This window comes from Hipposideros armiger, unplaced genomic scaffold (assembly GCF_001890085.2).
Source record: "Hipposideros armiger isolate ML-2016 unplaced genomic scaffold, ASM189008v1 scaffold_651, whole genome shotgun sequence".
NCBI classification, from domain to species: Eukaryota; Metazoa; Chordata; class Mammalia; order Chiroptera; family Hipposideridae; genus Hipposideros; species Hipposideros armiger.
In genome coordinates this window covers 137325-153310 of record NW_017732001.1, presented here as the reverse complement: position 1 = coordinate 153310, position 15986 = coordinate 137325, and the positions used below count along the sequence as shown (strand labels likewise).

At 39.7% G+C, this 15986-nt stretch overlaps 1 protein-coding gene across 1 annotated transcript in view; it reads right to left on the bottom strand.

Annotated features, from left to right (window-relative positions):
- The window catches only part of DOCK10 (dedicator of cytokinesis 10), a 253505-nt gene that overhangs the window by 139792 nt on the left and 97727 nt on the right, over positions 1-15986 (bottom strand). Inside the window, exon 2 of the mRNA XM_019626007.1 lies at positions 408-527. Within this exon, the coding sequence (XP_019481552.1) occupies positions 408-527 (120 nt within the window). The remainder of the gene's footprint in view (positions 1-407; positions 528-15986) is intronic.

Below are 15986 nucleotides of genomic sequence, written 5' to 3'. Positions count from 1 at the left end.
GTCTTTTGTGCCAATGGATTTCTGCTTTGCCATTGGTTGGTTTCAGTTGCTTGGAAGCTTTCAGTTAGGAATGGCCTGAGGGGGAAAGTGCTCTGTAAGGCCAGGTCAGACAGTGGTTAGAAACCCCGACATTGGTGGGGACACAGTGCCAGCTGGACCCAGGCAGCATCCTGTGCTACTCCCATCTCAAGTGGCTACTATGTCGGTGAGCCCCCAATATTGCAATTTGACAAGGTCCTTGGGCACTTTCTATTGCTAGAGGTGGTCTCCCACTGCAGCCACTATGATGTACAGTGCCCACAGGGAGAGGGCTGAGCTCCCCGAATCTACAAGGGAAGCCAACACCCTTGGGAGGTCATCCTAGGGGGCTCTCTGGAACGTAGATGACTTGAGAAGAGAACACTTACTGAAAAGTCGTCACTGGGGAAGAAAAGGAGGTCTCGAAGGGGGTCATTCTGATAGGACTTTTCAAGTTCTTCAATGACAGTTTCATAATCCAAAGGCTCAAGCAGCCTGGGCTTTTCCTGCTGTAGAAAAAGAAAATACGATATTACCCACTGTCACATATAATTTCCCATCTTCTCAACTTTTGGATGGGCTTCATTTCTTAGTATCACAAGGTTTTGACATTGTACAGCCCTCCCAACGGAGTCGCAGAAACTCCAGGCATTGCAGGGCAAAGCCACGTAACTATCATTTCCAAATCTGAAATGATGTGGGAAGATCCTGAAATACTTGACGTCTCGCTCAGCAATTCAACCTGTTCACACTGAGTCCCCAAAGCTCACAGTCTTAAGCCCTGTTACATCCGCAGAATAGAAGTTTCTGTGAATTTGACCTTTGTCCATGGGAAGAAAGGCCTTCTGCTTAGTCGCCATAGAATTATGATGATGGTCATCATTTTTGCTAAATTAGATACTTCCTTGTGAGGTCTACTTGGGTCTGTTTTAAAACATTGGCTCCCTAATAGCAATCAAGGCATCACAGGCTGTCTTAGTTGTCACTGAAGCATGGATCCTGTGTCAGGATTAATTGCTTGGCTTCGGGCCTCTTTGCCACTATAGGGAGGGGCTGGGTAATTCTCTAACAGAGCTGTACAACATAACTATTATGGATACAGTGTGGTGAAAATGGAGAAGAGTCTGAAAATAGCCAGATAACCACACTGCATGAAGGTCCCGAGGCCACGAGGAAAGGCGCCTCCCTCACAGAAACTGCCCATAGCGCCAAACAAGACAAATGTCGGTGGGAAAAGATGTGATGGTTTCATTACAGGGTTGATGTGTTTAATTCAGACTATACAGGACTCACAAAGTGAGAAGATGGAGCCCAAGAGAAAGAATAAAACATTACAAAACAGAAAACCAAGGACATTATCTAAATTCCCTTGGCCCTTTGATGAAGCATTTATGCAAGTTAAATGAAAAGAAATGGTCGTTTGAATCATTTTGTGGCTCCTGGAAGCTGGAGCAGTCACCATGAAATCTGTATGCTAAAATATTCTCCTAAGTGAAAAAAAAAAATTTTTTTTTCACATCAGTGACATCAACAGGCCATTTCCTATCAACCTTGCCCCTCCCCACTCTGCAAAGTAAACAGACTTAGCTTCCATTTCTAAGGTCTTCTTCCTTCCTTAGAAAATCTCTGCCAGTAAAGCCCCCAAACTTTTTATCGACATTTTAATAATTGCTAATGGGCTCCTCAAAGTAGCAGTCAATGTTTTTTTTGATGACTTTCCAAATATAAAAATAAAACAAAACAAAATGTAACACAGTGGGCCAAATAACAAGGGTTCCCATGTCCTTTCTGTATTTAAACAAAACAAAACAAAAACAAACCTGTTTTACAAATGCTTAAGTAAACTGAGGATGATGTAAGGGGAATATTCTCCCTGGAAAGGCCCTTCAAGTAAGATTGTTAGATTTAGCCAATAAAAATACAGGGTTCCATGCAATATTTGGAGAAAACAAGAAATTTGGTCACCCAACATAATCCAGTGAAAGAGCTGTGAAACATCCGATATTTTGAAATGGAAGATATAGTAGAGACAGTGGCACGATTTGGGTCATTAAAAACAAAAGTCCTTCCAGAATTCCTGTCTTCTGATATGATTATTCTGTTTAGACTTATTTTGAGTTCCAATTCCCTATTTTCCCAGGCAAAAGTTAATTTCAGGAATCACAAAATGATAGCTCAAAAGGCAAATGTAGGTTCCAGATGTATGATTTGGCTCGAACATTTACTTTATTTTTAGTTGGCTTCGAATGTCTTTGAGTAGTGGTATTTCACGCCAGCTCAGCTACAGACCTCAGTAGTTCTCATCTAGTACCTCTTACCCTGCAAAAATCACACGCTTATGTTACCAACTGCCTCTCAGGGCCCTCAAGTCTGAAACGCTTGGTTTATTCTGGAACTTCTTTTCTTCTCTAATATTGTGTTTGTCTATAACATGTAGCAAATAGAGTATATTGTAAAACCACCAGAAAGCTCTGATCTCTGCCATAGATTTGCTTACATATGTCCCTTTCTCTCACTGTGTCTTCAGTTCAAATATAGGATGCCCTTTGGTCTCCTGTACCAACAGCTCCTGACATGGCTACTAGCATTTTCCGTCTTCTCCCCTTCCTCACACCAACATGAATAGGGACGTGAGAGTAGCTTCGTGTCTGTCTGCAATCAATGCGTTTAAAGGCAAATGTCATCAAGATGTTTCAAGAGGTTCTTCTATAATCCTGTTCTCACTATCTTTGAAATTCCAACTCCCATCAGGCACATACAACAGCATTAAAAAACAAGCTGTCGATGAGAAGACTTTCCAAGCAGATGTTTTCCTAGGGCCCCCACACCACCCAAAGCCAATCCCACCTAAATGAGCACCATAGGAAAATCAGAGCTTACAAGTCAGGTTTTTAATAAAACCACAGAAAAGCTAAATCCTAAACTCTCCTTGATATACTCCATAAAAGGCATAGCTTGTAAACATCTGTTCCGGGGTGGGGAGGAGGTGTACATTTTTATTTATTCATTTACGGCTATGACATACCAGCCAATCACTGAATATTTATTAAGCCTTTCCTGCTTAAAATCCTGACCTATCAATAAATAAGCTGTCTGCTCAGTGTGTTAGTCAAAGAGACAGATGTATTCAAGGGTGCTGGGACAAGGATGGGGGGACAAGGATATATATAACGATGTACACAACAATGATGGGATCAGTTAATTTCTCACTATTGCTGCTTACAGAGATGTTGAGTGAATCAGAACTGAGAAGCACTGGTTTAAGCTTTCTGACAGTTGGGTCGTCTCTCTTGACTTTCATGTGCGTCCTTCATTTGGAAATGCCCCAACTGGGATGAGGCATGTGCCAAGATTACCCTGAATTGGATTGGATTTTTATAGTGCTGTTTCCTCTTACTCTTTTTCTCTCAAATGAGTAATGAATTTCATTAGCTATTCTAAAGGCACTCCAGGCCTGGGAAAAGGCACCCACCAGTACCTGTTATTATGCAGCAGGGATGGTGTTACTCCACAGGGGGGATAGGCCCAATTTTTCTTGTATAATACTGAGAGATTTGTTTGATCTACCTCCCCAAATCCACAGGTCCCCTCCAATTCAACTTTCCAGCAGAAGAATGGCTCCTGTCAAAACAACAAAGCCTCAGTCCCTCTCTACTTAGTCCACAACTGCATGGACTGCCAACATGGCAACTAAGTCCTGGAGTGGTCAGCCTGCCATCTTGGTAACAGCCAAGGCTGCCAAAAGCTGTTTAATTAGTCTGGAGTAAGCAGGTTGTCCAGGCCTTGCTAAAGATTCTAATTTCAAGAAATAGTGTTCCCTTACAAAGACCTGAATTATTTTCATAATTATAATTCAAAATCAAGTGGGTGAAGAAATGACATGGAAGAAGTAAGTGTCTGAAGCATGGAACACTGGAAAACTAAATGACTAAATTATCAACCTAGAGCTCTCTCCAGGATAGAAGTACAATTGAACTAACCTAGACTATGTAGCCTTGCTTTTGGAAAAATCCAAAATGAAAGGGAGTGAGTGGTTATATGTTTTCTATGTTGAGATATAACAGAGAGTGTAACATGCGCTCTAGAACCAGAATTCCTGGGGTTCTAGTCTTGGCATTGTCACTTATGGGCTATGGAACTTTGCACATGTTACTTAGATCTGTGCCTTAGTTTTGNATTTTACCCCAGTTGGGAATGAGGGTGACTGTGTATGATGGAGGTGAGGGTTGGGAGGGGGAGGAAGACCTTGAGAAATGGGCAAAGACTAGGTCTTGGAGAAGCCCTTGGACAATGCTAAGGCGTTTGCTCTTCATTTTGAAGGCAATGGGGTGGACACAGAAGGGTTTTATGCAAGCACAGGATAAAAGAATTCAGTGTATGTATTGGAATGTTCACATTGGGAAAATACAAAAGTATGTTATTATGTGCTCTGTTTACACCATTTAAGGATGGCAAAAGTACACAATAATCAGACCATCCCTAACTTAAATGAGCGTAAAGATGCCAAAAAATGAAATAAAAAAAAAATTCAGTGCAAATGTTTTGTTCCACCTACACGCCTCCACACTCTTCTTCAGTTACGGGAAGTTGGAGTAGCTTTTGACATATTTCTGAACAACAGAGCTAGAAGAAAAGGTGCTCCAAGTTTGAAGCTTTTGTGTGCTGTTTGATAGAAAGAGGCTGCTGTTTGTCAAGTTTGCCTTCAGTCTGAAAGAAAATGAGGATGTGGAATTAAAAAAAAGAAGACATGGTTCAACTTTGTGTTTGCAGTTCAAGACCCAGTGGCCTGGTCCAACCACGGAAATGAGATTTCTACAGGAGATAAGTTTTTCTTAAAGTGTGTCAAATGCTAAAGTGGGAGCCATTTAAAATTCTGAAAAACAGACTGGAAGAGTTTCTTTTTTGGCTACCTACTAGCCTGTCTCCTTTCTTCTGTCCTTCTTTGTAGTAGTTGGAACAGAACGTTGTTAACTCCCATATACCTTCCTTTTTGTTAATCCATGGAGTAGGGTGAAAAAAGTTAACCTTTAAAATCTTGAAGCCAGATTTGCCCCAGAGGTAAAGGAGGGAATGGAAGTTTGAGGCTGTTTGAGGAAGGGTGAGCACTGAGGCCCCCCCAACTCCACAGAGGTTCCCATGGACACTGGCTAGTTCACAGAGTTATCTGGGAGCTGTCTTTTCACCTGCTTTAAGATGCTCATGTTTCTGATGTCTGAGAGTATTTTGCTTTTAGGAAAAAACAGGGAAAATTACCATCTGCCCATTGAGATCTTTGTTTACATAGTTTGATGTTTATTGACAATTTAAAAATGCTAAAGATGACCACAGATGGAATGGGTGGGACACGGGGGTGCTCATCATGCATAACTTTACTGTATTTGTCTCCAAAACAGGTTTCCTTTTTATTCATTCGCTTTACCACCAGAGGAGCATTCTATGTGCCAGTGAGACTTGTCCTAAAGAGGGCATATCTCAGATCACAAATCCCTCCATGATGATTGCTTGCCTACCTTCTTTTGCCTACAGGCNAAAAAAACAGACCGTTAAAAAGAAAACCTTCAAATATAGAACAATATGCACATTTCAAAAATTAAGGGAAGTCGTTCTACTTGATAATCTAACAAGTAAATTTCATTTCCCTCAAACTTGTTTTATAATGCAGTTGCACTCTTTCATATTTTATGTTGTCTGTGATAAGTGAATTAAAATACATGAAGGCGTTTCTTAGACAATACACTTGAAAACTGAATTAAAAAGGGAAACTTGCAAAACAATTAAAAATTGTAACAGAGTGAAATAAACAGCTTCAAACAGCATTTGAAGAAAACAGAATCAACCAAATCGTCAATCTGGGTCATGAGAATATAGAGTTTGGTTTGTATACCTTTCAGGAAGTCACAGACTTCTGATTAAACGTTCTAGACTACAAAGAAATTAAGCCATTTCTAAATTTGCCTTACTGCAAGAAATAGTTTGTTGAGTTCAAAATCCACATGGTCATTATAAAGACAGATAATCTATGATAATGATCTCCAGGAATCATTATTTCTCCTTTCACTACAATAGATGAGGATATCTAAAAATTGAAAATAATTCATTGTTTTATTCTCTAAACTAACTTTAGGCCTAACCTTCATTTGTTGGTCATTTTGTCACTTGAATTGCTTCTTCCTTACTACCTATCAGGTCACCGCAGAAGCCAGTCTAGGGATGTTGGTTTAGTGTTTAGAAAGCTCATATGGTTGTGTTGTGGAAAGTCCAAACTGGCTTTGGGTGGGCTTAGGTGGGAAATGAAAAAATACAGCATTTCTAAGGCAAACCCCATCAACACAGAGTGATCTGGATCCCCTGAGCACCCAGCTTGAGGCCATTCAGAATTGTGTCTACTGAGTGGGTAGCCCTGTCACTAAGAAAGACACCGTGGAGGAAGGTGTCACCTTCTATTGGCTTCAATTGTTGCAGTCATTGAAAAGACAGTCTCACTATAATTATATCCCTCTTTCCTTGTCTTGGAAAAGTAAATATTTTACTTGGTTTTATTAATACCATAGAACATTTGTAACTTTTTCACAATGTGGAAATCATGTTCAGAATCCACACAATCAAACTGAATTCCAAGAAATAATCTTAAGACAGGGCAGGAGATGTTATGAACAGCTAATGGAAGAGGAAACAGGCTCAGAGTAATTTAAGTAACCTGCCGAAGGTCCTACAGATTGGTAGTTGAGAAAATAAGAATGACCCCTAGCACTCTAATTATGCATTTTACTTTCTTGGATTTTCTATTCTTTGAGATGAAGCCCACATCTCAGGACACTACTTAAGGATGGATTGAGCAATCCCCTACTTCACAGAAGAGACAAGCTGTGAAAGGAGATATGCCTATCTTATGAAGACCAAAAGCAGTCAACGGTAGCAGGAAGGTCCCCAGTGCCTGCCACAGAAGAAAGCTAATCACTGTATGAATGATCTTAATTAAATGTGAATGCATAGCTACTGAATGCTGTGGGGAAACACTGTGTCCTCCCTGGCTGCTTTTCCCAAAGTGCTCAGTAGCAATCCCTTCAAATTCAATTAAGATCATTCATACAGTGATTAGCTTCATTATATGGGGAGACACCAGGGACTGTCCTATTGCCAAACTCTATGTATGGTCTGTGTGCGATAGACATGTTCTCTTGTGTGTTGTGCCTTTTGGTGAACACAAGAAGAAGTAAATGTCACGGTGACATAACCCACAAACTTTTAAATCCCACCGAGAGAAAGGCAGCGGGAAAATTGTGTTTTACAGACTGGTCCAAAGGTTGAAATAATCTCAAACCAAACACGTTTTTCAAACACTTATCCTCTTTAGCAGGCTGGTGGTAAACAACAGAAGAGGCTCTTACAGGGCCAGCAGAGAAGACACAACTGGGCACCCATTTTGGGCCAATGGGGACCAGGAGGTGAGGTTCAGGACCTGAGGGTTCCAATTCTAAAAGGCTGATTAGAAAGACACCAGGCCATTCCATTTGAACAAGATCGGGGGGCCCATGTGCCTCTGCTTCCCAATGGAAGACATGCTCTACTGAGATACTAATACGACACTGATCAAACAACAAGGCACCAATCTTGTGAGTCAGACCTCTGGCAAATTCTATCCACATTACATTCCCACCATATAGACTGTGAGTATAAAGAGAGACGCTATTACTTGAGACGTAGCATTCTTGTACCTGATTTTGGCTTATCAAGGGCTGAGTGACTATTTGTGAATTTGATTATTCATATTCATTAAATGACTTCATAAATAATCATTATGATATCATATATAAGCTTCTCTGTTTCTAGATTCACGATGTTCATACGAACAAAAAAAAGATTATTTACACCTAGTGGTTCTCAACTGGGGAGATCACCCTTCCCAACCCAGGGGACATCTGGAGGCATTTTTGTTACAGTTGGGGAGAGTTTGCCAGTGGCATCTAGTGGGTAGAGGCCAGGGATGTTACTAAACATCGTGCAATAAATGNTTGTGTTCTAAAGTTTGTACAGTTAGGGAGCCAAACCTTGGTTAGTCACTATTAAGGTCATTCTAGTTTGTTGATCTGAACTAGTTGCTCCTAGCTCTCCTTTTCAGAAAATCTGATCTTTTCAAGAAACACTTACTATGAACAGTTTTTTCCTTGACTTTAAGAAGTTTTATATTTTTTTCTGTGACATGCATTACATCCTGTGATGCTACTGGGACTTCCTCAGTCTTCTGCAATCACCCTCATCATTTATTCTAATTTGAATATTCATAACAGAGTTAACCCTGTATCTGAATGCCTTCTTCTGACAAAGATTTGCATCCTGGCTAATGACCCAGAAAAGCAAAGAAATAAAAATAGGTATTTACGTTAGGGCCAATGCAGTAGGTTCTATCTGGGCATGACGTGCCAATTATTTAAACATCCTCTTCACATCTTGGCACACAGATAAGTAAACAGCTAACAGTTCAGATCCACAGGGTCTTTCGGAAGACCCTAAAAAGAATTCCAATCTCGAGATCTCCAAAATAAATTAGAAACAACACAGCTGTTAACTAATTTCTGCATTATCAAGATAACTGATTAATTTTCTTAGAGGAAAGAAAAGATCAAAATGACACATGGATTCTTTAGACCTTAATTAATTCCAGGACCCTTTGGCCTTAGTGCAATTGGCATGGAACCAACTTCCACACTATATGCGTTTAAAACAAATGAGAAAATTGGAGTGAGCCCATGCACCTGGATCCACTGCCACAGCTGTAAGGCTGTGGTCGTGTGACAGATTTAATTCAGCCTTTCATCAAAGGGAGTTCCATTGGACAACTGCTCAAATGTTTGAGTTTCAGAAAACAAGACTAGCTTTTCATACCAAAGAAGAAATGATTAAGTACAGAATCCTATGCTGACCCTTTAACCTTCTCTCTGTCTTGAACCACACAGTTTCATGAGAATGAGAAAACACTAACTATATCAAAGTTAAGAACTGTACAGCTGGCCAAGCTCAGATTAAGCTGAATTTGGAAATGGTTCCCTTGGTAACCAAAGGACAGATCTCAGAAGAAATCAACCAGTAGTAACTCTTTAAATGTCTTAGTCCATTTCAGCGAAATAAACCAGGTTAAACTTGGCAAATTATAAAGCCCTTTACAAATATAAAGATTAATCATGATACTCAACATAAACATTATAGTTAGAAAAATCAGAATATGCTATTTTGTTAACACTTAATACCATTAGGAAAACCAAGCACACAAATGAGCTCTATAGGATCTATAATATGAGGTATACTTTCAAATTGAATTCATACCTTTTGAGTCTTATTTTCTTTTTAAAGAAATTTGACCACATATATCTCCTCCTAGGAGTACGTCAAAATTCATGCATTATTGTATAGCAAATGATAATAATAAAAAAAAAAGTGGCTGCTTTTCCTTCTAATACTGGTACTTGTAAAGAAGTAGAAAATATCCAAGAAGATCTAAATCAAATTAAATTACATGTCTCATTTAGTTTTCTAGAAACACTTGAAAGATAATAAATATCATTAAAAATACATCACAACCCAATTACAAGTCTGCCTGACACCAGGGAAATTAATGCCTTACAGCAAAACACTGAGACTTTTAGATTAATTAGTATGAAGTCTGTGTTGAAAGCTGTCACTGGCTTAAATTCTGATGCTATGTTAGTGCTTTAATAGTCACACAAATAAACTTTCACTAACAGGTCAAGTGTGAGAGGGGTGCATGTATGTGTGTGTGTGTGTGTGTGTGTGTGTGTGTGTATAGAAAATCATACGTATGACATACACATGAACATAAACAGTTCTGTTAAGAACATGCACCTATATTCTCAATAGATCTTCCCATAATGATAGTCAGATCATTCTTTTATTTCCTTTCTTACCAATGGGTACTTGAAACTGAATATGCATCATGGGCATTAGTTGCTATTTGGCCTATGCCACACCCATCTTTTTTTATTTTATTTTTTTGTCTTAGCATTTTAATTTTCTTCTGGTGACTTAATTATCTCCCCACCCCCATAGGGAGCAGTCTTGGTGGGTTTGGTAATTAACAGGGTCCTGCTTTTCTGTGGTCAAGAGCACATGACCCCCGTCAGGCCCATTCAACACTTCCCTCCAGAACTCTGGAACTTGAGTGGAAAGATGCTCAGATCCCACACGACTGTCCATTAGTTCCAGCCACCAAGCCCACCTGTTTCCCACTGCCCTGAGATGCTCTATGCCCATCCCCATTCTTTTCCCAGCCTGTCTATCCACTCTTCCTCCTGTTCTGTTCTCTGGACCATGCTTGTTTATGTGAGTAAGTTTCTTCTGCTTGAAACTGAACAAATCGAATACAATATAATACAAAGAGCAGCACCTATAATTAGGGACTATTTTATCTCCTCAAATTACTTTTATTTGGATCTTAATGGTCTTAAAAGAGAACTTCTCATAGCCAGTGAGTGACCCCTTGAAATACAGGAAGTTAGGTTTAGTAAACTCATGTATTACTAATGAATTCCACCATCATCTCATTCTATAAAACGTGCATCTGGCGCCATGCATCCTGGGCAGGGGAGAACTTAAGTACCTTCTTGGTTTTTCAAGGTGATAAACTCAGTACAGCCCTCATCTCCAATTTTCCACTAAGCATCACTGATCCCTCTCTTATGACACCACAACAACTGGGGGTGAAAAAATAAGTTTCTGTTCACATCTGCTTTCAGCGCTGACACGCCACAGACCACAACTTTTCTTTCCTAGGAGGTGCCGGGTTGTACTGGAGGTACTGCAGACTCCTACAGTAGATGATAAACCAAGGATCTCTAAGCCATTGCCAGCCCCATGTCATCTTCCTTTATTCTACCATTTTCACCCGAAGAGTCACATTTGCTGTATTTGTTATATTAAAATGAATTAATCTATGTTTGCTCGTAGAAATAACATAGTCACACCAAATCCTTTAACACGAATAGTAATACTAGAAACTACCATTTTTTAGAATTTCTGCCATCTATGCTTATAACAGTTATTATTTTTCTGTTACTACGATCATGATCAAATGACAAGGACCACAATGAGGATTTAACACTTTCCCTCGCTGAATATTCATATCAAGTCTAGAAGAGATCATCACTGCTTATTTTACAGATGCCGCAACTTGGATTAGTAAGACTTGCTCAGCAAGTTGATGGAAGAACTGATATTCATCCCAGCTCAGCATGAAGCCTGTGTGGTCTACTCAACTCCACGCCACTAGTGAACGTCATGACCTTGCAGGAATAGGCAACAGAAAAGCTTTTTTTTTTTTTTCCCTGTTGGGAAGATTCTGAAACAGAGCTGCAGTTTTGAGTGCTATCCCTGCTTCCTTTGGGAGTTCTGTAATGAAGGACATTAGAAATCTAGGAGCTGGTACAGGCCACTGGTCACTTCAGGGAAGGAAGTGCTAAGGACAGAGGATAAACTATTTATAAGAGGGTAAAGAGGATGAAGAAAAGGAGATGAAAAAGTGTATTAAGGAACCATATACTGAATGTTAGATAATGTCTATGTCAAAACCCACAATGGAAATGGCCACTAATTGAGGGAATCTGTACGTTCAGAAAGTTTTGTACCACTGCCACCGTTGGGAAATAAAAAGAGCTGCTGGGAGCATGGTGCTACTTCCTGTCCACTGTGGCACCCTCCCTGCCACCTCTGACAAATGGTCTGCCTCCTGCTCAGATAGTTGTAAAGGTCACCTTCATGGAGTGAACTCTGCCAGGTGTGGCAGTTCTCCCCCACTTGGCCTCTCTCCTGGCTTAACTCTTCTTCCTCTCTTAGCAGTCAGTCTTTTTTTTTTTTTTTTTTTTTTAGCTGAGCCATCCTGCTACCTGTTGGCAGCTCAGCGGCTGCTCAGCTCGGGTTGGACTCGAACGGCTGTTGCTCAGAGCTCAAACTCTTGAGCGAGCTCTCTTAGCAGTCAGTCTTGATGGAAAGAAAGCTCATTCCTGGTTAAGCTACCGGTGTGGCAGTGGGCCCTAGACAAAGGCCTTCCCAGACCATGTGGTCACTAAGGATTTCGCACGGGCTCCAGACAAAGACATTCCTGGACTGTATAGTCAAGAAGACTTCCGCGTTTAACATTGCCGAATTCCTACCTCACCTGGGAGCCAGTCAGGAACTGGCACAAGACTGCATGTCCTAATAAGGAACCTTAGCTGCTAACCCGGAAACCTCAGGGTATATAGCCCCGAGTCCCGCCCGGGTCGGGGCTCAGCCTCTGGATGTGAATCCGCTGAGCCAGTGCCGGCATTAGTAAAAGTTGCTTCCCACGCCTTGGTGTCCTGTCTCTCTGTCTGGGTTCCCCGCAACACCGGTACTTGTCCTGCGTCCATTTTGAAAGCACCTTGTCTGCAGCTACCTGTCAGCTGTGCTGGCTCCTCCCTATTCCTGCGGCCACACCCAGAGCCTTCCTATGGGGCCTAGACTCTTAGGCCAGATCAAGTTTCAACCCACCCTTCTCCATTTCTGTGGTCTGGATTGAACTGGATCCGTCCCTTACTCCTGCTTACTTTGCTTTCTCCAACCTTTCCATTTCTGGCCTTTATCCTTACATTCCATTGTGTTTCAACCTTGACTCAATCTCATTTCATTGTTTCCTAGGATTCTTGTGGTTGCTTTCAGCTAACTGGCTCCTTGTAAAATAGCCTAAATAGCTAACTGTAAATGTTTTATAAAACCAAGAGAACAGTAAGTAGGAAGCCCAGGTGACCAGGGAGAGAAGCTGTTTACATTAACATGGAAGAATGAAAGATAAAAAAAAAGAAAAAAAGAAAAATAGACTCGAAAGACAAGAGCACAGTACATATTATAAAGTGATGTGTATAGGAGATACATTAAAGATATTGAGATTAGATCCTCAGTCGATAGTTTCCAATTTCCTATTACAGTGCTAAGAGGCTATTTTCACAGAGGAGAGCAAGAATTTTAGTGCTTATCCCAACTTTTNAACATTGCCTTTGTAACAAGACAGAGGAACAATATTCAACTTAATCCAAAAGGGATACGGATGACAGGTGGGCTGATAGAGGCTATATCCAAAAGGTGAAGACACCATAGCTGCTGCTCAAAAAAAATTGGTTCATATTTTTCAAAGAAGTGTGTGACCTAGAGAAACGCTTAGTGCTATAATGGGCTTTGGGGAGGACATTGAAAGGATAGGAGTTGGAATAAATCATAAATAATTGTGTAGGACGTGATGATTCCTTCTTGTAACTCTTCAATCTTCAGTAGTTAGTTGACTCAGAACATTTTGCATGATTGGATTTTGTGGAAGAACATGTGGAGGTTGGGGTCCAGGATCGAGATTGCAAGCATGGCTTCCAAAGAAAAGCTAATGAGAAGTCACTACCTCAGAAAGAAAGGTCAAGTTTATGTTGACCGGGGTTCTAGATTCACACATATTATGATACTGAAATTTAAATCCAGAATATGTAGATCTGTAAGGGGCAGTAAGGCCTTAAGGACATGGTCAGCTGAAAATGGGCAACAATAAATTCAAGGAATGATTAGGAAATTATGCCACATCCATTCTAAGAAACAACACATCACCATTAAAACTGAGCTCTTTGAAGCTTGTAATAACAAGAAAAATTGCTTATGTATTATTGTTAAGTAAAAATGGGAATATATATTGCACAAGATTTTAAAAATTTAAAGAAGAAAGATTAGAGATACAGGTCCAAATATTATCAGTTATTATATTTGGATGGAACTATATGACATTTAGTTTTTTGCTACATTGACTTGGCACACTTTACTACATTTTCTGTAATAAACATATGTTGCTTTCATCGTGGTGAAAAACTGAACTTGGTCTTTCAAATGATCATGCCTCCATGTAACACTGGGTAGTTGTTTGATTTTAAAACTGTTTACCCTTTGAAAATCCACTAGAGAGAGAACCTAGAAAAATCACAGTGGAGACTTTACATGGGAAGTTCAACCACTAACATCTTCAAGTAATTAACAATAAAGGCACAGAAAACACTGGGGAAAGGGGACTGGAGAAAATAATTACACAGTATGGATGTGGTTTTAGAAGCTAATGTTAGCAAAAAAGGGAAGAACAATTAGCAATGTATTAATGAAAGTATTTTGAGCTCTGTAGGGAACCATTAACATCTGCTAAGTTACTTAAACACCTCTGTGCACTGGTCACTGTCACAAAGGATTACGAGTCAGAATCTGTAGTTGGAAGTTGAAGGTCTTTTATCTTCCAGCTACATAACTGGACAAGTCATTTAAATGGTGAATTAGTGAGGTTGACCAAAATGAATCAAAGGGCAACTTCCTGCTTACAGCAGTGTTGTTATAAGGATCTAAGTGATGAAATATGCGAGGGTGTTAAGTGAACCGCCAAATGCCAGACAAATATAGATTTGTCTTTATTTGAAAATGATTGAAAATGACCCCACATGTTTTATTGAAAAACATACCAAAACAAAGTCAAACCAACCAACCAATTAAACCAATCACACTAAATTCTTTATGTACCAGGAACTATGCTACATGGCTCTATATCTGTTATCTAAATTTCCTTTAAAAAATAAACAAATCTTAAAGCTAATGATTCTGTGGAGGCAAAATAAGTAATAAGGAAAACACAATTAAAAATAAAAAGGGCAGTGTCTGTTCCATCTATCTCCTGAATCAAGTCAGGCTGCTCTATCCCCAGGAAGGTAAGCTACCTAATTGTGTATATCAGCAAATGAAAGTCACTTTGAAAGCCTACCTTCTATTTTCTTTCAGAAAAAGTATAGAAAATATTTTTATGTATTTTTACCTCCAGATTAAAAAAAAAGGATTAAATTGAAGATGGGTTTATTATTAAACTCATTAGCTTTGCAAAAACAAATATCTAGAGAACAATCAAGTTATAGATCTTAGAATTGCTTTCTGTAGCTCTAACCTCCACCCACGTACACAGGTCAAGCTTGTCAGCACCGGGGTGTTAATAGGATCACAAAGGACAAATCAGGAAAAAAGATGTAATGAGAACTGGAGAATAACCTCTACAGCAAATCCCTCATGTTTGGGGGCCAGTCCTTGTGTTCTAAAGTTTGTACAGTTAGGGAGCCAAACCTTGGTTAGTCACTATTAAGGTCATTCTAGTTTGTTGATCTGAACTAGTTGCTCCTAGCTCTCCTTTTCAGAAAATCTGATCTTTTCAAGAAACACTTACTATGAACAGTTTTTTCCTTGACTTTAAGAAGTTTTATATTTTTTTCTGTGACATGCATTACATCCTGTGATGCTACTGGGACTTCCTCAGTCTTCTGCAATCACCCTCATCATTTATTCTAATTTGAATATTCATAACAGAGTTAACCCTGTATCTGAATGCCTTCTTCTGACAAAGATTTGCATCCTGGCTAATGACCCAGAAAAGCAAAGAAATAAAAATAGGTATTTACGTTAGGGCCAATGCAGTAGGTTCTATCTGGGCATGACGTGCCAATTATTTAAACATCCTCTTCACATCTTGGCACACAGATAAGTAAACAGCTAACAGTTCAGATCCACAGGGTCTTTCGGAAGACCCTAAAAAGAATTCCAATCTCGAGATCTCCAAAATAAATTAGAAACAACACAGCTGTTAACTAATTTCTGCATTATCAAGATAACTGAATAATTTTCTTAGAGGAAAGAAAAGATCAAAATGACACATGGATTCTTTAGACCTTAATTAATTCCAGGACCCTTTGGCCTTAGTGCAATTGGCATGGAACCAACTTCCACACTATATGCGTTTAAAACAAATGAGAAAATTGGAGTGAGCCCATGCACCTGGATCCACTGCCACAGCTGTAAGGCTGTGGTCGTGTGACAGATTTAATTCAGCCTTTCATCAAAGGGAGTTCCATTGGACAACTGCTCAAATGTTTGAGTTTCAGAAAACAAGA